This window comes from Cucurbita maxima, unplaced genomic scaffold, assembly GCF_002738345.1.
Source record: "Cucurbita maxima cultivar Rimu unplaced genomic scaffold, Cmax_1.0 Cma_Scf00027, whole genome shotgun sequence".
NCBI lineage: Eukaryota > Viridiplantae > Streptophyta > Magnoliopsida > Cucurbitales > Cucurbitaceae > Cucurbita > Cucurbita maxima.
The window spans coordinates 3,000,932-3,021,896 of record NW_019272043.1 but is presented as its reverse complement, the minus strand read 5'-3'; the positions used below and the strand labels follow the sequence as shown (position 1 = coordinate 3,021,896).

The window sequence follows — 20,965 nt, the reverse complement described above, 5'->3', positions numbered from 1 at the left end:
TGCTTTCTTTCTATTGCTTACGTCACTCAAAGTTTTCTTTTTATTTATTTATTTATTTATTTCTCCCCCATAGAATTAACTTATTGAATTATATATATATATTTTTTTTATAAACAATTCCAAAATCTAAAATGTTTTAATCAAATAATTATAATAAGCAATATAAATATATATGTATTTTAAATTAAATATATAGTAAAATATATTCTATAATTGTATAACATTTTCAAGTATTTAAAAAAGCATACAAATAATTAGATACACGTTATATATCAATAATATAAATTTGTGTTTTAAACAAAGTTTAGAAAAAAAAAATAAAAATTAAAAATAGAATAAACTAATAAGACAAATGTTTTTATTAAATTTTTCAAAAAGTCAATAATGTTAGAAAAGCGGGACTTAAAAGAAAAGCAAGAGGATGTGGAAGTGAGGATTTGCGGGGCGGGCCGCCGCGTGCCCCGACACACCCGACTTTTCCCAGCCCGATATGTCAATTTCATTAAAATTATTATTATTATATATATATATATAAACTTACGTGGCACTTTCCTATTGGTTATGCAAAAAGACTGAGAAATTAAATCATTTTCCCATGTGACAACCCCTTTTGAAAACATTTATTTGAGTTTCTTATTTTTTTTAATCAAATTAAACCCTAAATACTTCTAAAATTATAAAAACTCAATTCTAATTTAACGTTTTTCTTTATTATAAAATGCGGTAATTGAAAATTGTTAGCATAAAAAAAATTGAGAAATTAGACAATTTCCGCACGTGGTAAAAAGAAAAAAAAAAAAGAGTTATATTTGTGAATCAAAATTAAAATTTAGAATAAAATAAATATTGATATGACATAAAAGATTAAATTATGCAGATTTTAGAAAATTGAACAATCTTTAAATAGTAGACCTTGATGGTTCAAATATTGAGGCATTTACATAAATAATATAATACTTATGTATTAAATTAGCATCATCATCAAAATTAAACCTGAATTAAAAAAGAATAAATAACCCATTATGGAAAAAATCATATTAATGCCATATTTGTAAAAATACGAAAGTTAAAATCTTTTTTTCTAATTTGAGAATAAAAAAACTAAATATAAAAGAAAATAAAATTTCCGAGAATAATTTGATTAATCTCAACAAAATTGTCATATCTCTCTAAATTAATTACTAACACTAAAGCATCCATAATTTTAGTATCAGCATCAGCATTCAAAAATTCCAATATTCAAGAGACAGCTTAAATAAAATTTAAAATTAAGAAGAAAAAAAAAATCAAAATCAGAATAACTAATAAGCTCTGCACCTTACAGTGATTTTGGTTACTTGTTGTATAGATGAACAGCAGTGAACATAATGAAGCCAGCCATCTGCACCACAATTCAGTTCTTATTATCATTTTAAAACATGAAACTGCACATAAATACAAAAATGGGTATTAAAAGAGGTATACCATTGAAAAGGCTGCTCCATAGTATGGATAAGCGGTGGGAATGAATCTTTCATATTCATTGTGCCTAAAGGGTCTCACTGGAATCTGCAATATTATGAGTGTTCACATAAGCTTTCCTGACAATAATGTTATAGAACAATATGCATACACAACATGAAAGACTTCACCCATGTGCAGGTGCAGGTGCAGGTGCAGGCAGGCACACTAGAGTGAATGCTCTGAGTGAGGTTGCCCGACACTAAAAACGCGCTCATAGTGTGCACTGTATTCAGGCCTACATTTAATGTAATAGCTCAAGTCCACTGCTAGCAGATAGTTTGTCCTCTTTGGACTTTTCCTTTCGGGTTTCCCCTCAAAGTTTTAAAACGCGTCTGCTAGGGAGAGGTTTCCACATCCTTTATCAAAAATGTTTCGTTCCCCTCTCAGACCGACGTGGATGGAGTTCCATCTTAAACAAAGAGCAATTGCCATAATTTCCAGAACTACTTCTCGCTATAATAATGGGATCCATCAACTTGCTTATTCCCTCCATAATTAGTATGCATCAAGATAAAACTCAAACATTACCTGCTTCGATAGAGATAAGGCAGTGTATCCAAGTTTTTGATACTCAACCTTGAACTGGAATACTCCATATACATCCGGAACTTTAAAGGTAGTGTAGTAAAGACCCTACAAGAGAAAGAGAGAAAGTAGCTATAAATATTAAGGTTCAATGAAATCCATACGTAAAATCAAACAAAAAATAATTATAGGATTTTTTTTTTTACCTTGTTGTCGGATGATAAAGTTTTCAAAACATAGGGGCTCATCATGTAAAACTGCACCTGAACGTCATCGGAGACATACGGCTCCCATGCCTTACCAGACCACTCGAAAATCTCAACGGAATATTCCTTTAAACGAAATTCAAAGGTCAGAAGAACTCAAGTATTTCCATTTCGTTCTGTATTTAGCATTTCTGAAATTAGAATTACCAAATCATCATTAATCCTGTAAATTGCTGGTTCATCAGTTTCCCCAACTTTGTGATGCCTAACATTCACAGCCTAAAAAACAAGCGTCAATTAATGTGCAGTGGATAGATTAGCATGTACAATCTAATTCTAGAACAAATTCATACACAGTAGAAAATGCAAAAATGTTAAAGTACTGCCTCACCTTAAGATGACCTCTCTCGTGGAAAACCCATTTGCTTAGTTCAATTGAAAACTTCTCGTTGCCTGACTTATCATACCTGTATCACAACATACTCTCTTCAACAAGTATCTTCAAAAGTTCATAAGCATACTAAATAGCAATAATTGCTATGTGATTTAAATTCTCATCAATGTTCATTAATAATTGATGCAGCTTCATAATTGTTTTCCACCGTCCATTAGATAATATTTTACATGTACATGATGGTTGCACAGCTATGAAGGTTTTTATCAAGTAATACAATCCAGTTCAGGCATTTTCACTTACTTGGTTGGATGCCCAGCCTTCTGCACCCCAGATTTGAAAAATCTATAAACAAGAGGAAAAACTGTATTATTAAGAGATCCTGAGATAGATAAAGAAGGAATAAAGTTAGTTGCTGGTAATTAAGTTATAGGTGTTCCCTACCGGTTGCTAAACAAACTTAATGATCCAGAGATCAAAATCCGGGCATTGTTTCTTGCCTGTAACACAGAAAGAACGGTCAATTCTTTTTTTTTTTTTTAAGGATAAGGAAAGAACTGTTGATTTTCTTTCTCTCTCCCTCTTTCATTGGTGATAAGAAAAATTATATTGTAGGTCTATGAAAGACAGAGGTTCAAAGGATGGCTGGTAAGAAAACGTCCAAAATCAAAAGCCAAAAGAATTCACCCACTCAAAGAAATGGAGAAAACGAAAACTCATCATCTAGAGGCAAATAAACATTCTAAAATCTAGTTCGCCTTGTTTTCAGAAGACGCATCCACTAAATACTCATTTTAATTGGCAAAAACATATGTACAAAAACAAAGATTCCAACAATAAAGTAGTTGTACATCTGAAGAAATTTAAAAGGTTGCTCCCTGCCAGATGGATAAAAATGAGAGACCTTACAGCTTTAGGAGACCAGAGGAAAACTTAGAACACAAAGCCAATAGAGTTCAATTTCATACTTGAACAACATCAGTTTAAAGAAATAAACCCAAGTATGTAAATCAAGAAGTCCTTTCAGAAGCAAGATAAAAGCTAAGTGAACTGGTACACAATGAACTTTATTGTGCCTATTCAATACTCCATCTTTTTGTTTATCAAACTTTATGCTCCAGCGACATAGAAAAAAACCATTAAAAGAGATGCATAGAAAGAAAAGCAGGAACTTGATCAATAATAGACCTGTATGACTGAAACCAGAGAGATAGCAGATCCTTTTAGTTGCGGAGGGCTCGATAGCTTGGACTTTGGCTTCGCAGAATATGCTGAGGGAGATGCTGAGAGAGCTTTTAGCACCTGGAGAATAAAAGAGAAGGTTAATACATGAAAATGGTCATGCCAATCCAGATTTATTAAGACATTAATAGAACCACATTCTATGAAGAAGTTGTAAAGTAAGGACTATCCAAGTATCTTACCAAGTTATTAACAGGATTTAAGGTATGGCCAATCCCTTGGAAAAGAACAGGAGCCTGTGTGGAACATTCATTCAGATAGTAATTAGAAGTAAGCCTTCTAGTAACAATGACTGTTACAAACACAAAATAGAGTTAGTACCAAATGGGAGAAATCAAGACCAAAGTAAACAGAAATGCACTGATGAATGGCCAACACTCTCAGAAATTATGAGCAGCCATACACTAAGACACTAATTATGTGAATTATCAATGACTATTTTCTCCAAGGCAAGGAAAACTTTGAAGAAATTTCGATAATTAATAAAATCCCAACAAAAAGTTGATTATAAAGGATGAAAACTACTATCTTCCTACATGATCATCTTTCTAAAATTACTGAAGAATCTAACTTGCCTCAATCTTCTTGCTTCCCACAATTACATCAGACTTGATCAAATCGTCACTGGCAATCAATGTGTGATCTCCCTCTGTCTCTGATACTGCATAGCTGGTGTGGTCAATGACTACAGCAGCTGAATCCTTTGACACAGTACTTCTCATATAAGAATACAATGTACAGAAAGGAAACGGAGTTTTGATACGAAAAATAAAACATAATCCATTTGCTCATGGAAATTAAATATTATCAACTTTTTAAAAAAGGTTCCATAGAATCTTGTTGCGCTATAAAGAAAAAATATCATACTGCTATGGATAAAAAGGTAACATATCCTAGATATCCATCTACCTCATCGAAATCAACACCACATTCAGTGGCAATTTCTCGGATCAAATCCGATGCATTAGAATCAGCAGCGAGAATTAGATCATGCCCCGAATCGACAAAATCCAGAATACCAGCAAGGTCAACGGATCCCCCAAAACCTACAAAACCCGAGAAATTAAAACGTAAACAATTATCACAACATATATGCAATTCATTACGAGTAATTCCGGCTACGTCAAAATATAAAACCTCAAAATTAATAAATTCCAAACAACTGAAACCCTAATTGACACTATGTCTCGAATTTCCAAGTAAAAATACAAGAATTCCAACACGAAACCATCAGAGATGGAAATGAACGAAGGCTTACGGTCAATTGTTGGTGCAAACAAGATCAATGCGTCATAGAAATAGCGTCCATGTCTCTGCAAGGAGATCTTGGGGTCATCGGCGAGCTTGAAATCGAGGTCGAAACCACGGGACTGGAGGGACTTGAAGAACAAAGAATGGGTAGATTTGATGGCAAAATCATCGAGTAAGACGAGGACTTTGCGATCTGTGGGATTCTCGGGGGAGAAGGCATAGCAAAGAAATGGAAGAACAGAGATTAGCATCAAGACGACGAGGGATTTCGACATTGCGCTAGGGTTTAAGGAAGTGGCAGAGTCCGAAGAGGGATCAGAGATCTCTTTTGCAGTCGTTCTGTGAAGACAAGAATAGTCTTGTTGAAGTATTGCCCCAATTCAAAGTATAATCACAAAAACGCCCAATACTTTGAAGAATTTGCCAAACCACCTCTCTATTTTAGAAAATCCTTTAACTCTCCCCCCGACGTCTATTTAACTCGTAGAGTCGAGACTCTGGTTCGAGCGTTTTTTGTGAAAAATTTGCCTAACAAGTTCCCTATTTTAGAAAATTATTAACTCTCTCCCCATTTTATATACAAATGTCTATTTATTTCGTATGTCCGAAACTCTGGCTTTTTAGCGACTCACCACAAATGAAGTGGGAAAGACTCTGAGAATGATGGAGGGAGTAGGGAGAGTTAGACCCGTCATTATGGATAACAATATTTTAGTTGTTATTGGATAGTTTTGGTCTTGAAATATAAGAATAATAACTCGGGAAGAATTATGCCTGAAATACACTCGAGAAACACACAGAAAACCCAACCCTGTAAGTAAGGAGAGAAGAGAGGAACTGGTTAATGATCAATTCCTTAGCCTCGACCTCCTAAGTGGGCATATGCATTGCAAGTCCTTGGTTACGATGTCTCTATGTGGTCTGCTTTAGTTATTGGCTAACCTAATTCGAGAAAAAAAAAAAAAAAAAAAACTCAAGGTTATTTCCTATATAAATATCTTTCTTTAACCTACAAAGGGTAAGTTATTTCTTATTTCCTAAACTCGTTACCCACACAATTCTTTGATCAAACATAAAGTATTGAAACTTGTGTGACAAACATGACACAGACATACAAGTATATATCCTGTGTCGGGGCCAAAGTTAAGGCCATAGTCATCCCTTGGAAGGACGATAAGGTAAGATCAAGCTTGCAAAACCTAATCGAGAACAAAAAAAAAAAAAAAAAGTTGCAAATCAAGGTCGAAGAGTTAAGATTGGTAATCCTCACTACAAAGCTAATGAAGATCCAAAAAAGGGTCGGGGAGAATTAAAGTAACTTCTAGAAGACGCAAGAAGTTGAAGGACCAGATTTAGAAGCTCTAATAAAGCAAGTAGATAAGTATCTATAAAGCATTATCGTTTTCAAATTTAGACTTTCAATTTCGTGTTTAATAAGTAATTGATTATTCATCATTTTTTTTATGAGATAAAAAATATTTCAAGTTAATTTTTAGGGACTTAAACATAAAATTAAAATTTTAAAAAATTAATTAAATTTAATTTAAAAAATAAAGGAGAAAGATGGGGGGAGAGAGAAGCATTTGAATTTAACAAAATAATATATTAAATAAATAAATAAAATATGTCACATCATTGTAGTAAAAAAAAAAAATTGGGGAGTAATTTTTACCCCAAAAAGTTTGACAATTATATATATATATATAAACTTTGATAAAAAAAAAATTATGTATATTAATTAGAAAACAAACCTTTAAATATTTACGTTAAAAGAAACATTAATGAGATTGAAAGTCCAATTTTCATTAATATTCTATTTAAATAAGATACAGATAAATTGTTATCTATAAATAAGAATTTATCTGAAAAAATGAAATAAAATATACGTTTTACTAATTAACTGGAGAAAATAAAATTTCTAAAAATAAGTAATCTTAAATCAAATTTCATAATAAAAATAAATAATAAAAAAATATAAATTTTGATGGAAACAAAAATTCAGAGTGGATACAGAATCAGATTCCTTTAAAACTCATGATTATTTTATTTTATTTTATCTAAAAAAGGGGAGTGAAAATGACTGCAACTGTACTAGAAAGGGACCAAGGTGGGAGGTATACTAAAAGGAAGAAAAGCTCAATGAAAATAGGAATTCGCGTCTTCAATCTTCTAATTAAATTCAACAAGCTGTCCACGAGCTTCATCGATTTTTGAACAAACCCCATCTGCCTTCACAAATTTCCCCTCGTTTTCCCCTTTCTTTACTGCCCTCTTCGTCAAAAGGACTCTGGTTCTCTGCATTTCCAGTCGCCCACACGCTCCATCGCCCCCTTTGGGACCTCTGAAAATGGCTGCCATGCTTCTGCTGCTCTCTGGTTTCTACATTTTCACTCTCTGATGGCTGTTTTTGGGGCTACGAAAAGGTTTGTTCATGGGTTTTGATTGTTTCTTGCTTTTGACAAAAGCTTTTCTCTTAACTTTTCTGAATTTCTGGGTTTCTTCTGAATCTGATCTGGTTTTGTTCTGTGGAGTTTGTGTGTTATGGTTTTTCCACTTGGGTTCTGCTTGTTTTCGTTTTTTTCTTGAAATGTGAACTTGGGTTCTGGAGTTTGACTTCATAGCTGGGATCTTGACATAATCTGGTTGGATTTGGAATCATTATGTGGAAGTTATGATGAATTTCGTAATGAATCTTTCAGCATTCTTTAGCAGTGGATTTGAGTTTGAATGTTTATGTTTCCTTCACTTTTTATTTATATGGTCTGGCTTTGCTTGTGGAACTATACAAGGAATCTTGTGTTGAAAGATCCAAAAAGGGTTGAAAGATGGAGCTGAATTTGCCACTGGAGGGGGGACTACTTTGCTGGATTTCCTCAGTTTTCTTAGATCTATAGAGACGTTAGCCGTGTCCTAGATAGATAGTCGACCCGCCATTGAAGTTTGAATAACCCGATTGACGGGATGGGGGCGTATAGGATTGTAGAGAGCTTGAGATATCATTAGATCTCAAGAAAAAGTGAATGATATAGCCTAATTGTAATGGTCCATGCCCACTTCTTGCCGATATTGTCTTCTTTGGATTGGTTTTCCTCAAGGTTTTAAAACGACTCTATTAAGGAGAGGCTTCCACACTGTATAAAGAATACTTCATTCTCCTCTCCAACCGAGACGTATAGGACAATGAAATGGGCAAAAGATCATAGAAAGCTTGAGACATCATTAGATCTCTAGAAAAAGTGAATGCAATAAATAGCCTAATTGTAATGACCCTAGCCTACTGTTAACAAATATTGTCCTCTTTGGACTTTCCCTCATGATTTTTAAAACGCGTCTACTAGGAGAGGTTTCCACACTCTTATAAAAAATGTTTCGCTCTCCTCCCCGACCGATGTGTGATCTTACACTAATTATTGAAGAAGAAAGAACAGTAGAATTCTACTTTGTGGCACTTGCTTTCCCTTGAAGGAAAAGGGCTCCTTGGGGCTTGCCGAGATAGACTGAAAACGTCGGTCACGAGTCGTATGAATTAGGTTATACTACTATGTAGCTGTCTGTGTTGTCTTTCTGTCATGATTTCATACTTTGATAAAGAAATAAAGTGTGTGCTTATGTTTCCAGAATTTACAGGCTGAGACTAAGAGCCAATTGATTCCTGGTTTCACTCTCAACCATGAAAGGTGGATCAGAGAATGGATGGCATTACTTTAAGTCTCTTCATTTTAGAGGTAAACCAGCCAACAATTTGTGCTTGCTTCAGACCACTGCCAGTACTCCGGGCGAAACTCCGGTCTATCTCAACGTGTATGACTTAACACCCGCAAATGGCTACATCTACTGGGCTGGTCTCGGCATCTTTCACTCCGGTATAGAAGGTTGGTTAGTTTACTTCCCAATCGTTCGTATATCTAAATAGTGAACGATGGTTTTGTTCTCACTTTTTTGGACAAAGGATCTGTGTTGATCTTGTAGATGTTCTTAAGATTATGTTATATAAGTTGTAGCCATAAGTTATTATCTGTGTTAACAGTTTACGGGGTTGAATATGCGTTTGGAGCCCACGACTATCCTATGAGTGGTATCTTTGAGGTCGAACCTCGGACATGCCCTGGATTCAAGTTTAGGAAGTCGATTTATATCGGTACGACCTGCTTGGACCCAATCCAAGTAAGAGACTTTATGGAGTGTGAAGCTGCAAACTATCATGGCGATTCGTATCACTTGATCGTGAAGAATTGCAACCATTTCTGTGAGGATATATGCAGAAAGCTAACTGGGAAACGCATACCGAAATGGATAAATCGGCTTGCGAGATTAGGTACGTGCATCGATGTTTCCCTTGTCCAGAATACTTACGATTTCATGCTAGATCCTATGTGATTTTAAACCAGAAACACTCTTTGCAGGTTCCAAATGCAACTGCATACTCCCGAAAGCTCTCAAGGCCACAACCGTGCAACACGACTCGAGATTTGAGGGACAGGACAGCGAAAAGAAAAGACTAAGAAGCGGTTTCGGTTGCTTATCCTCAATCTCTATGAATCAGAAGGAAGTTTCAATATCTTCACTGTTTCTACACTCTCACTATAAAGGCTGCCTACCTCCATGGGAACTGAAACGATCCAAAAGTTGGTCGTTCAAGTAAGGAGAAGACGACTTACCCCAACCCGAGCTTGCACAAGGTTTGTTCTTCAAGTTCTCGAGATAATAGCCATGGGAGCTGACTGGTTTGAGGTTTGAGGATTGATAGCAGAGGCTTTAATTTATCTCTTTCTTTTTCTCTCTTTTGTTTCTTAGTCTCTCATAGGCTTTGTTCTAATCATTGACTGTTTCTTTTGGTAGAGCTTAGGAATCTTTCAATGTATATTAACTGTTCTTCCTCTCTTTGCTAATCATTGTTTTAGCAGAAGCTTACATAGTTTGGAACGGCTAACGTATTATCTTACAAAAGGGATAATCTGTGAGATCCTCTACATAGATTGGAGAGTAGAACGAGTGTCGGTAAAGACGTTAGACACTGAAGGGGAGTGGATTATGAAATACCACATAGGTTGGAGAAGAGAACGGAACATTCTTTATAAGGGTGTGGAAACTTCTTTATAGTAGACGCATTTTAGAAATTTTGAGGGAAAACTCGAAAGGAAAACTCAGAAGAAAACAATATCGGTTAGTAGTAAACTAATGACTCGAAAAAGTATACCAATTAGATGATTGGCCCGAGATTTCTATAATTCAAACTTGGAAAACAATCTCTTCTTCCAGCAGAGCAGAGAAGAATATCAGATAGAAATTTATTAATCATTCATTACAGCTTTATGCTGAAATGATTTCATTCCTAATCCCACCAATATTTTATGCCAAATTCTTTCACACAGAATTTCACATTAAAGCTGTAAATTATTCATATTGATTCCAAATACAATTAAAAGAATAAGATAACTATGCATCAAATTAAAAAGCTTATAGTAATTTCTCGTGTCCCTTAATTCTTCTAATAACGAGTTTTTCAACATGCAAACAATTTGAATAGAAATCTTTTGCACTAAATCCAACTAGGGGTGTACACGGGTTAGGTTGGTGACTCGAGTAATCATTCACAATCCACCTAACCCAACTCTCTATTTATGGGTTGAGTTAGGTTGAGTTATCGGGTTGTTTTTTACGATACATGTTACATTAACAACTAAAATATCATAAAACTCAAATATTAAACATTCATAAGTCACCGTGCATAATGAATATCCGTTACAAATGTCAAATATTCTTAACCTTCGTATGATCTTAAAAGTCGAGTAGGGTTGGGTTGGGAAGGTTGTAACCCTATTTTCAATTTGGTTAAGTTGAACCGACCTAAAAAAAAATATCAACCTGTAAATTAGCCCAAATTTTTAATGTTCAAAAAATTCAATTCAACCTAAATAAAAAAAAAATAATGTAACTCAATCCAATCTTTATGATTTAAGTCGGTACTCGGACGGGTTTAGAGTTTCGAGATGGGTTTAGGATTAAGAATTTAGAGTTAGTTTGTTTTTAATCGGAATCTGATAGCGATGAAGAACAAGTTTTCCATAAATTTCAAATTTGCCTCTTCTGGTCAAAGAACAACCTGTAACTTTAAAAATTGAATCAATCAACCTATAACATAATCATCATCCAGTCAACTCAAAGTCCAATCCAATCTCCGTTCAAGTTCCTCTTCATTCTCATCAATCAATCAATTAAATTTCGAAAACGCCTCTTGATTTTCCGATTCTCAAATTTTCAAAAGAAAAATGGGCAAAGGCGGTGGATGCGTACCTAGCAAGAACAGAGCATCGATTACCGTCTCCGATCCAGATCCCGATCATCCTCCGCCGCCACAGGAGAAAAAATCCGCCGCTCAATCTCACAATCCGCCCGGAGAAATCGCGAGGAATCTGAGGATCTTCATCGTGTATTACTCGATGTACGGTCACATCGAGCTATTGGCGAAGAGGATCAAGAGAGGAGTCGATTCGGTTGATGGCGTTGAAGGTGTTCTGTTTAAGGTGCCGGAGACGTTGCCGCCGAAGACGCTGGAGCAGATGAAAGTTCCGGCGAAGGACGACAGCGTGCCGGTGATTGAGGTGGAGAAGATGGTAGAGGCGGACGGATTCTTGTTTGGATTTCCAACGAGGTATGGATCCATGGCGGCGCAGATGAAGTCGTTTTTCGATTCGACGATTGATCTTTGGAAGGATCAGAGATTGGCCGGCATTCCGGCAGGATTGTTCGTCAGTACCGGAACCCAGGGCGGCGGCCAAGAGACGACGGCGTAAGTTGGTTCGTTGGCTTTGTTTCTTTTTCACAGTGACATCAATCATTTGGTATTACAGTTCATTCTGTTCTGTTAATTTAAAATTTTTAAAAATTGCGAAATTAAATTAGAAATCAAATCCTTTAATATATATATACACACACACATGTAAGCTAAAATTTAAAAATTAATTAAAAAAAAGTATTTTTTAAAATTATAGCTAAATTAATAAAAATACTCAACAATTTTATATTTTATATAAAAAAAATATACCTATAAGCTTTTAAATTTCAACAATACTTTTAAATTATAAAAGAAAATACTTCTAAACTTTTTAAAATATTTCGAAAATACCCTTTAAGGATGCTATCGAAAATATAGTTCGGAAAGCACAAGAACCGTTGATAAATGCTATCGTTTAAGTTTGTTTGTCGGTGCAATGGTTAAGAGGGTAAAATGGTAAATTGAGATGTATGATATATTTTTTTTTTTTGTGCGCGCAGTTTAACAGCAGTGAGTCTTCTAGCACACCATGGAATGGTATATGTTCCAATAGGATATACCTTTGGGAGTGAAATGACGAATATAGACACCATTAGAGGAGGGTCCCCTTATGGTGCTGGGGTTCTCTCCGGTGATGGCTCAAGACCTCCTTCTTCCACTGAGCTTCATCTTGCTCATCATCAAGGCAAGTACATGGCTACCTTACTTAAAAGATCTCTCCCCCGCTCTTGACTAACCCTTCTCCTCCTCGGTCCATTACTCGTTTAGTCTCGACACTTTAAAACGTCTCAATTTCACGTCCTCTCCATTTTCGCCATTGGTGTTTTTGTCATTCGATTAAAGCTTAAGAAGTAAAATACAGAGGTTAAAAGTGTAATTTAGCCTATTTTTTTTAATTCTTGTGGGGATGAATTTTTCTTAGGAATTTGAATGTAAGTTCATTGGTAAAAGATTTTGAAATTATTGAAATTATTGGAAGAAGTTCATGACCTTATGTAGTACAACCGACATTTTTAAGGCCATATACCCTACAAGGAGGGAGGACAATTGAGTTATGAGAGAATCAGGGCACATACCCTACATTTTAATAGGTGCACTAAACCTCAAACGTTTCTCGTCCGAGAGTTCCTTGGTTATTGTTCTCCCGAGCTAACTCTCAGTGTGTTCATTTCCACCTCGAGTAGTAGCATATCCCTTCTATGTCATCATAACAAATAATTTACCAAAAAATTCGATTCATGTGTCATACTTCATCATTCTTATATTGTCTAATCATGTAAAACATTAAGATTAAATCATCAATCCAAATCAATGGATAAATCAACCCATGCTAACTGCACTTTGTAGCAGGCTAGTCGACCCAAGCTATCGAGATCTCTAAAACTCGATCTAGACAGTCTGTAGAACCTATCAACTTAAAACTTTGCACTTCTAAAGTAAATTAATGAAATTATTTTTTAACACAAGAAAACTTATCGTAAATTTATTACATAAGCTCTTGATCAAAGGTACAAAATTTAGCACATCTAATAAAAATCACATATGAATGATTAAACAAAATAACATCCCACATTTCATATACGGATGATAAATATTAACTGAAAAACACAGTAAATTGGAAATTTACGTGACATCAATTGGTTACAACTTAGAGCTAGCTTTATAAGGTTAATTAAAGGATATCTTTATGCGATCTACATAAATAATCATACATTCCTAATGAGAGTTTAAAATAGAATTAATTGAGGCTAATAACTTTAGCTGCAAAAAAGAACAGTGTAATCAGGCATCTTACATTAGCACATTCTATAAAGCCAACCTGAGATTTTATGAAACGATTTCAAGTCTCATCACATGATAATAACCAAAGCCTATGATCCAATAGAAAGAGCAAAATTGAAAAATAATGAAAAAGATGAAAAAGACTCTCCGTCCCCCTTTTCCCCCCATGAGATCAATGGAAGAAAAAAAAGTTACGATTTGGAAAGCCTTCACCCCATGGTCTAATCAAAACTGCACGAAGAATGAAGGAACGATTGGTAAGTGATTTGAGCAAATCTGAATATAGATACTCACAGGCATGTAGCACATAGTTAAGGTTATCAATAACTAGAAGTGGAAGGAAGCTGAGCATAGTGAGCTATGTATATAACCCGCCATATGAAGAAACACAACTAACCTCAATTTATTGTCTTGAAAAAGTGAGCTATATAACAGCAATACAAATAAACAAAGCTAACCTCAGCTAACTAATTAGGAAGAAAAACAGTTACAGGTTGACCAAATTAAAGAAAGAAATCTCTCTCTAGTAGATGGGTTCTAAAACCTTGAGGGAAAGCCCTTGAAGGGAAAGTCCAAAAAAGACAATATTTGCTAGCGGTGGACTTGAGCAGTTTGAGCAGTTATAGAGGAGGATAGGAGAGAGTAGAGAGTAGAGAGTGGTCAAGCAAATTACTGCAAGCCCAGGCTTGGCTTCAAGATTAACAGGGCCATGTTCCATTTGATAAGCACATGGAGTAACCATAAGCAGCAATGATGCTTTTTTATAAGTGATAGTCAGGGAGGAGTGACGGGCAAAGAAAAATATCTATTGGATTCAGCTAACATAAATCATTTGGAGATATCAGTATCACCAAAGAAAAGGAACTGAAACCTAAAATCAATCACATTGGAATGAAGCATAGAGGTGGTTTAATTTCCTACCAACCAGAAGCTGAATCAATTAAATATATTGCATATCAACTAAAACTTGTTAAATTTCCCCATTCCTGTGAGATCCCAGAAGCATTCTATATAAGGGTGTGGAAACCTCTCCCTAGCAGACGCATTTTAAAAACCTCGAGGGGAAGCCTGGAAGGGAAAACCTAAATAGGACAATATCTGCTAGCGGCGGGCTTAGACCATTACAACTCCCATCTCATAGCAGTCAGCAGTTCCTCCACAGGAAGGTATTATCAAATGCAAAGCAATCTTGGATTCCCTAGCATACTCATATAATTTTTCTTCAAACCTCATTGCATTTGAGTATCCCTACCGAAACAGTTTAGCTCATTTGGTTGGCAAAAATTCAACCATTCTACATGTTGCAGGCTCGAATCTCAACAGTATGGGTTGTGAGTGTGAGTTTTGGTGAAGGCATTGTGCATTTGATTTGACTTCAAAAGTACCCCTATCGACTATGTTATTGTTGATGAACAACTTCTAATAATGCACTGAGCAGGAATAAAGCTATGAAATCTTCTTCGATCTCTAAATTCTTCAGAATATCAGGAAAGCCATATGCTCATATACAGTAAGAGGGTATAAACTTATGGCACCCTTTTAAAAGCATTTCGAGAGAGATCAAGCGACAGAGAGGAACATAGATTTTAAATTTAATGTAATATTCCAACCAAAACAGCAATTAGCAAACAAAACAGGATCAATGCAGCACAATCACTTATTTTGTTCCAAATACTTCAGGTATAATTAGTTCAACATGGTTCTCAGTGTCTTTAGCTAAATAGCAAAGAAAACATTGCAAATAATTCAAAACAAATGAATAAGTAAAACCACAGATACATCAATATTTAACATACAGAAGCTGCTAAGAGGCTAAGTTTACAAAATCAACCGTTTCTCAGTAAAAAAAAAAAAAATTGCCTATTAGAATTAACAACAAGAAAAATTAAAAAAAAAACTACATAAAACGGCAGTATAAACATGAAGCAGAGAAATCGTTCATTCAAACGCCGAATCGGACAAGAACAGATCTATTTCGAAACAAGATTTTTTCTTATTCGAAGAAACTTCCAAGGGATGACACGCACATAGTAAATAGATCAGGAAATAAACTAGAAGCCAAAATTGGGAAGCAATCGCATCGTTTCTCAATAGTGAAACATTAGACAGTAAAAAGAAATCTAGACCTTAAAAATCCAATAGACTCGAAATACCTTAGAGATGACCTAAAAGTCGAGCTTGAGTTCTTCTTTCTCGTCGGAAAGGTAGTGTAGAACATAGGGGGTAACTCGGATTACAGCAACCCATACGCCGAACATAGCAACGTGAGATCGGAGCTGCTTGAGAGCAGCAGCCTTGTCGGGCTTACGCATAAACATTCCGGGAAACATTTTTCGCTTTCTCGTAAGCCGAACAGAGGGATGATCGGAAGTCGACGATAAAACCCTAGACTGAAATTTGGGTATTTTTTGAGTGGGTTTAAGGCCGAGCCAGAAGGCTTTATTTTGACCACTTTCTATTTATTTATACTAAATTACCAATTTAACCCTTTATATTTATTTAGTCTATAAAATTTTAAAATTAATCTTTATACTCTTAAATTTATTTATTTTTTTAAATTAACCCATGCACTAAATACAAAATTTTAAATTAAAATTTTTATTAAACATAAAACATAAATTTTTATTACTTATTTTAAACTTAATTTATTATTTTCACTTTAATTTTAAATACATATCAAACATAAAATATTAATTTTTATTACTTATTTTAAACTTAAATTATTATTTTCTCCAAATAAAAAATGGATTATTTTCACACAATTAATACAAAAACACTCTAATTTTCTCTTAAATTATTATTTTCATTCTAGCATTTTCATACTAGATATAATTTTGACCACGTGGAGCTTTCGTCTAGTGTCCGATTGACACTATATTCGGTGGGTTTTCATCTTTCATGTCGGTAGAATTAAATTCAGAGTTGCATACCCAAAATTTCTTATGGAACCTCGACTTTTAAAGTTAAGGCATGAAGTCCAACTGAACCCCTTATCAAATATATCTTTGTCCCTCATGTTGACATCGCTACTTCCCTCTTGCTTATGCCTCAACTTGGATTCAATGCACATCTATTTGATGTGTGTTAGATGATGCATTGTTCTCTTCGGTCTCATGATGATACTTATCCTTTTACGTGAAGATGACAACCTACTTTCTTCATAGTATGATTGTGACGCTCAATTCTCTACTACAATATATTAAAATGTATCGAACACAACATCATACCAGTGCTTGAATTCTTCTCTTATAAGTTGCCACAGGTCGTGTTGCTCATCATTGTTCTAAGACCACCCGAGAAGCTTGGACACCAACACAAGTATTTATCTCACTATAAACATATATATGCTAATTAATTTAAATTAGTTTAATATCTTAAAATAAGATTTTCTCGTTTAAAAATGGTTTAACAAGTCAGATTATTATAGACCAACTGATACTATGATGATTAATTTACTCATAATTCCTTTCTAGACCGTTAGATCGGTGAAAAAAAAATCTATATAATATACATCTAATTGTGTAAAGGATAACAGTCCTATTGAATAATTTAAATTATCTAAATCAATTACGCACAAACTTTTTACCATAAACTTTACACTGATACTGATGCAACCTAAAATGCAACACCCAATTGGCAAAAGAAAACAATTAGGAACAACTTTTAAAACAAATCTAATAGCTCACAGCTCACATTCCCAACACAAATACAAAGAACAATGCGTAGTTGCATTTGGGAACAATCAAAGCACACGAAGTAACAGAACCCAGACAGGAAAAACAAAGAGAAGGACAATGCCAATGGTGTTTGAAATGCCATTGGCTTTGGTGAAGGAGTTTCTGAATCCACCAGAGGCTCTGATGTGTTCTTGCAGCAAATAGCATGATATGATCAGACATATCACTTCTCCTATGGCGTCGCCCCTTATGGTGCTCGCAAATAACCCCGGAGCCACCACAATTAGAAGTATCAAAGCGCCAGGCAATTCAAGCCAATCTGTATTTCCAGGCAATGAGAGAAGGGAGGGCAATAATTCAGTTTGACATCTAATTCTTTTGGCTCTTAAGCTTGCAAACTAGACAGGACATACTATACTTCAACATGATGTGAAATATCTATCTACTGAAAGCTTAAGCTATTAGATTGGAGGATATTTAATTATGGATGAGGTTTGGGATGTTAGTTGTTTCTTCAAACTAAGCAAATCATATTATCTTGGAAACTAGAATGCAAGTGTGAAAGTGTTGAGGATGGTTGGGAAGTAACAAAAAGAAAGTGGACAATATCATACCATTATGGAAATTTGTGATTTCTAACAAGTTACCAGAGTCATGCCTTTAACTTAGTCATGTCAATAAAATCCTCAAATATCGAACAAAAAAGTTGTAAGCCTCGAAAGATGCAGTCAAAAGTGACTCAAGCCCTTAACTTAAGCTCAAGGGTGTACTTTGTTCGAGGACTCCAGAGAAGGAGTCGAGTCTCAATTAAGGGGAGGTTGTTCGAGGACTCCATAGGCCTCAGGGGAGGCTTTATAATGTAATTTGTTCGAAGGGAGGATTGTTGGGAAGTAACAAAAAGAAAGTTTTGAAGGTATGTTAGATACCTAATGGTAGTATACTTCAACTAAACTTTTTGATCATTTTGATGCTTTAAGATCTATCTAACTTTTTACAAGCTCAAAGATGTTAAACAGTTTGATAATGATTCTTCTTCATTGTTAAGATTTCAATAGTTCTTAGCAAGAAATGAAAATGAGAATAGAAAACTAGTCATTGTGGCAGTCATCCAAAATGAAACCGAAGGAAGAAGAGAATAATCAAAACTACTGAAGGCTCTAAACCTAATTCAACAAACTCTTCATCCAGAATATTTTGTAGTTCATAAACTGAAACTGAATTCTGTAATTTCTGTAATCTAGTCGAGTCCTGAAAACTACCTGGGAATCGTCGTGGGAAGAAGAGACGCAGCACTACAGCAATGACAGCGATCCACTTTCCGACCTCTCCCCTGCAAGAGAAAGCAATTTAGTTAGAGACGACAGAAGCGTAATTCCGGGAGCTTCATTCGGAGCCAATTGCTATAGAGATGATCACCTGAGAAAACCGAAAATCAAACCAGGAAGACTAAAGAAAATGTACGGAATCAACAATGAGGTAAGGATATTCGTCTTCCAGTTCGTTCGATCCAAAATCAGCAAGTAACTGCACTCACAAAACAAATTCAAGTTGCAGAAGTGTATAATAATATGAACAGAAAGAAATCGAAGTCGAAGCGAAATGATCCAGGAAAACCTAAAAGAAGATCAAGCAGATATCAAAACGAAAACAACATTTGGCTACAGTAATCATTTCCCTAATTAAATCCTTCTCATATTCCTCAATCAGTTCAATACCTAAATCAAGAAACGAATCACTTCAGTTGAACAGAAAATTGATCACTAAACGCAAAGTATTCCTCGAAACAAAAACCGAAAATTAGCCTCTCACAACTAAAATTTCCTCTAAAACAATCAACCGTCAGCAACGAACCACAAACAACAACATCGCTAAATGAAGCAGGAATAAAGCCACATGAGAGAGAGAAACATACATAGCAGCAAAGGAAGCAATCCATTGGAGGAAAGTAGCGCCAAAACCCACAGCACTAAGCTTAACGACGTGTGTAGCAAGCTTTTTACCAGCGTTACGAAGTTCCCGAAGATCAGAGGAGATAAGATCGGAAACGTCAGAATCCGTCAACATTTTCAAGTAACTCGGTTTCACCATTTCAGTACGGCCGCTTTGATCTTCCGATCTGATGAAATTACAGAAGTATAAGAAGAAGAAGAAGAAGAAGATGAAGAGCAGAGCAGAGAGACAGACAGACAGATACGCTTTTGATTGGAAGATGCCACGTGGACCGGTTTTTTAATTATGTGATCTGTCAGCCACGTGGCCTTCTAGATTTTTCTTATTTTATTTTATTTTTATGGTTACAAATTAAGTATATGACTTGTGAAACTAAAATTCCTTCCCGCCCTTTAATCTCTGATGACTTGTAAACATTATATGCTATAATATAATTCACCTATTTTTAAATTACACGTGGCAAATTAGTTCTTGTCCACGTCTATGATTTATCTATTATTATTATTTTGTTTTATAAAGGTTTTTCTATTTTTTTTAAATATTATTTTGCTTTATAAAATTCGTTTGATAATTATTTCAATTTTTGGTTTATAGTTTCTCTGTTCCTAAAAAAATATTATTTTGTGTTTGTTTTGATAATCATTTTATGTGATATCCCATATTGATTGGGGAGGAGTATGAAATACTCTTTATATGTGTATGGAAACCTTTCCTTAACAGACGTGTTTTAAAGTCACGAGGGAAAGCCCAAAGAGGACAATATCTACTAACCACAGTGGGCTTAGGTCGTTACAAATAGTATCAAAGCCAGACACTAGGCGATGGGAGGTTGTTTCCCGAAGGGGTAGACACGAAGCAATGTGCCAGTAAGGACGCTGGCTCCCAAAGAAGGTGGATTTGGTGGTAGTCCCACATTGATTGGAGAAAATAATGAGTGCCTACGAGGACGAAGATGGAGTGGTGTGCTTGTAAGGACGCAGGGCCACGAAGGGAGTGAATTTGGAGCCAGACATCGGGCGATGGGAAGTTGTTTCTCGAATAGGGGGAGACACGAGGCAATGTGCCAGTAAGGACGCTGGGCCAAAGAGGGTAGATTTGATGGTAGTTTCACATCGATTGGAGAAAATAACGAGTGCCAACAAGGACGAGGACGTTGGGTTCTGAGGAGGCTGTTTCCTGAAAGGGGTAGACACGAGACGGTGTGCCAGTAAGGATGTTGGTCCCCAAAAGGAGTAGATTTGGTAGTGGTCCCACATCGATTAGAGAAATGAACGAGAGCCAATAAGAACGTCCGAACGGAGTAGACACGAGGCGGCGTGCCAGTAAAAACACATAAATGGGATGGATCTTAATCCTTGGGAATGAGTGGCTATTATTATTTTTACAAACCAATTAAATTAAATTAGGATCATTTTTTTTTTCTTAATGTTCAAAATAAAAATTAATCATGTTTTATTAGATTTGTTTCTTCTTAAACCATAAAAAGAAACAAATTTAGTTTTCAAACATTAATTTAAAAAAAAGTCGGGAAATTAAATTGTAAATTAAATTGTTAACTTATATGATTTTAATAATTTTAGAAACAAAATTAAAATTAAAAAAAAAAAAAAAACTAATTGCTAATATTAATTTAATAAGTTTTATTGAAATTTAGTGTCAA

The 20,965-nt window shown here is 35.1% G+C and overlaps 5 protein-coding genes across 6 annotated transcripts; 2 read left to right on the top strand and 3 right to left on the bottom strand.

Annotated features, from left to right (window-relative positions):
• Nucleotides 1-1,123: 1,123 nt before the first annotated feature.
• Nucleotides 1,124-5,494, bottom strand: LOC111499960 (dolichyl-diphosphooligosaccharide--protein glycosyltransferase 48 kDa subunit-like). Its single transcript, XM_023151715.1, has 13 exons — nt 5,129-5,494; nt 4,780-4,916; nt 4,446-4,571; nt 4,053-4,106; nt 3,817-3,930; nt 3,073-3,128; nt 2,932-2,973; nt 2,626-2,701; nt 2,442-2,513; nt 2,235-2,360; nt 2,032-2,136; nt 1,465-1,548; nt 1,124-1,381 (listed from the first exon to the last, which is right to left on the bottom strand). The coding sequence occupies exons 1-13, from the start codon at nt 5,394-5,396 to the stop codon at nt 1,334-1,336; spliced, it is 1,308 nt and encodes a 435-aa protein (XP_023007483.1). The 5' UTR covers nt 5,397-5,494; the 3' UTR covers nt 1,124-1,333.
• Nucleotides 5,495-7,121: 1,627 nt separating this feature from the next.
• LOC111499990 (deSI-like protein At4g17486) lies at nt 7,122-10,009 on the top strand. Of its 2 annotated transcripts, none has more exons than XM_023151758.1 (4): nt 7,122-7,544; nt 8,749-8,993; nt 9,149-9,436; nt 9,525-10,009. In XM_023151758.1, the coding sequence occupies exons 2-4, from the start codon at nt 8,792-8,794 to the stop codon at nt 9,761-9,763; spliced, it is 729 nt and encodes a 242-aa protein (XP_023007526.1). In that variant the 5' UTR covers nt 7,122-7,544; nt 8,749-8,791; the 3' UTR covers nt 9,764-10,009. The 2 variants fall into 2 exon arrangements, with proteins under 2 accessions (XP_023007526.1, XP_023007525.1); XM_023151757.1 differs by having other exon boundaries at nt 7,124-7,544; nt 8,740-8,993.
• Nucleotides 10,010-11,086: 1,077 nt separating this feature from the next.
• Nucleotides 11,087-12,800, top strand: LOC111499986 (probable NAD(P)H dehydrogenase (quinone) FQR1-like 1). Its single transcript, XM_023151754.1, has 2 exons — nt 11,087-11,911; nt 12,397-12,800. Exons 1-2 carry the CDS (start codon nt 11,391-11,393, stop codon nt 12,626-12,628), a joined length of 753 nt encoding a protein of 250 aa, XP_023007522.1. The 5' UTR covers nt 11,087-11,390; the 3' UTR covers nt 12,629-12,800.
• Nucleotides 12,801-13,533: 733 nt separating this feature from the next.
• LOC111499997 (mitochondrial import receptor subunit TOM6 homolog) lies at nt 13,534-16,119 on the bottom strand. The gene is made up of 2 exons (XM_023151769.1): nt 15,832-16,119; nt 13,534-13,909 (listed from the first exon to the last, which is right to left on the bottom strand). The coding sequence occupies exon 1, from the start codon at nt 16,006-16,008 to the stop codon at nt 15,844-15,846; it is 165 nt and encodes a 54-aa protein (XP_023007537.1). The 5' UTR covers nt 16,009-16,119; the 3' UTR covers nt 13,534-13,909; nt 15,832-15,843.
• Nucleotides 16,120-17,209: 1,090 nt separating this feature from the next.
• On the bottom strand, nt 17,210-19,493 carry LOC111499993 (cold-regulated 413 plasma membrane protein 2-like). The gene is made up of 4 exons (XM_023151761.1): nt 19,268-19,493; nt 18,772-18,879; nt 18,615-18,685; nt 17,210-17,674 (listed from the first exon to the last, which is right to left on the bottom strand). The coding sequence occupies exons 1-4, from the start codon at nt 19,441-19,443 to the stop codon at nt 17,421-17,423; spliced, it is 609 nt and encodes a 202-aa protein (XP_023007529.1). The 5' UTR covers nt 19,444-19,493; the 3' UTR covers nt 17,210-17,420.
• Nucleotides 19,494-20,965: the final 1,472 nt, after the last annotated feature.

What these genes read in the sequence shown, in the direction of transcription:
- LOC111499990 (XM_023151758.1), top strand. Translation starts at nt 8,792, where the DNA reads ATGAAAGGTGGATCAGAGAATGGATGGCATTACTTTAAGTCTCTTCAT. An exon ending in CTTTCACTCCGGTATAGAAG is followed by an intron (nt 8,994 to 9,148) that starts GTTGGTTAGTTT and finishes CTGTGTTAACAG; the next exon opens with TTTACGGGGTTGAATATGCG. An exon ending in AAATCGGCTTGCGAGATTAG is followed by an intron (nt 9,437 to 9,524) that starts GTACGTGCATCG and finishes CACTCTTTGCAG; the next exon opens with GTTCCAAATGCAACTGCATA.
- LOC111499993 (XM_023151761.1), bottom strand. Translation starts at nt 19,443, where the DNA reads ATGGTGAAACCGAGTTACTTGAAAATGTTGACGGATTCTGACGTTTCC. An exon ending in ATTGCTTCCTTTGCTGCTAT is followed by an intron (nt 18,880 to 19,267) that starts GTATGTTTCTCT and finishes TTGTGAGTGCAG; the next exon opens with TTACTTGCTGATTTTGGATC. An exon ending in CTTCCCACGACGATTCCCAG is followed by an intron (nt 17,675 to 18,614) that starts GTAGTTTTCAGG and finishes CTGGAAATACAG; the next exon opens with ATTGGCTTGAATTGCCTGGC.
- LOC111499997 (XM_023151769.1), bottom strand. Translation starts at nt 16,008, where the DNA reads ATGTTTCCCGGAATGTTTATGCGTAAGCCCGACAAGGCTGCTGCTCTC.
- LOC111499960 (XM_023151715.1), bottom strand. Translation starts at nt 5,396, where the DNA reads ATGTCGAAATCCCTCGTCGTCTTGATGCTAATCTCTGTTCTTCCATTT. An exon ending in GTGGTGTTGATTTCGATGAG is followed by an intron (nt 4,572 to 4,779) that starts GTAGATGGATAT and finishes ACTGTGTCAAAG; the next exon opens with GATTCAGCTGCTGTAGTCAT. An exon ending in TGGGAAGCAAGAAGATTGAG is followed by an intron (nt 4,107 to 4,445) that starts GCAAGTTAGATT and finishes TGTTCCACACAG; the next exon opens with GCTCCTGTTCTTTTCCAAGG.
- LOC111499986 (XM_023151754.1), top strand. Translation starts at nt 11,391, where the DNA reads ATGGGCAAAGGCGGTGGATGCGTACCTAGCAAGAACAGAGCATCGATT. An exon ending in GGCGGCCAAGAGACGACGGC is followed by an intron (nt 11,912 to 12,396) that starts GTAAGTTGGTTC and finishes TTGTGCGCGCAG; the next exon opens with TTTAACAGCAGTGAGTCTTC.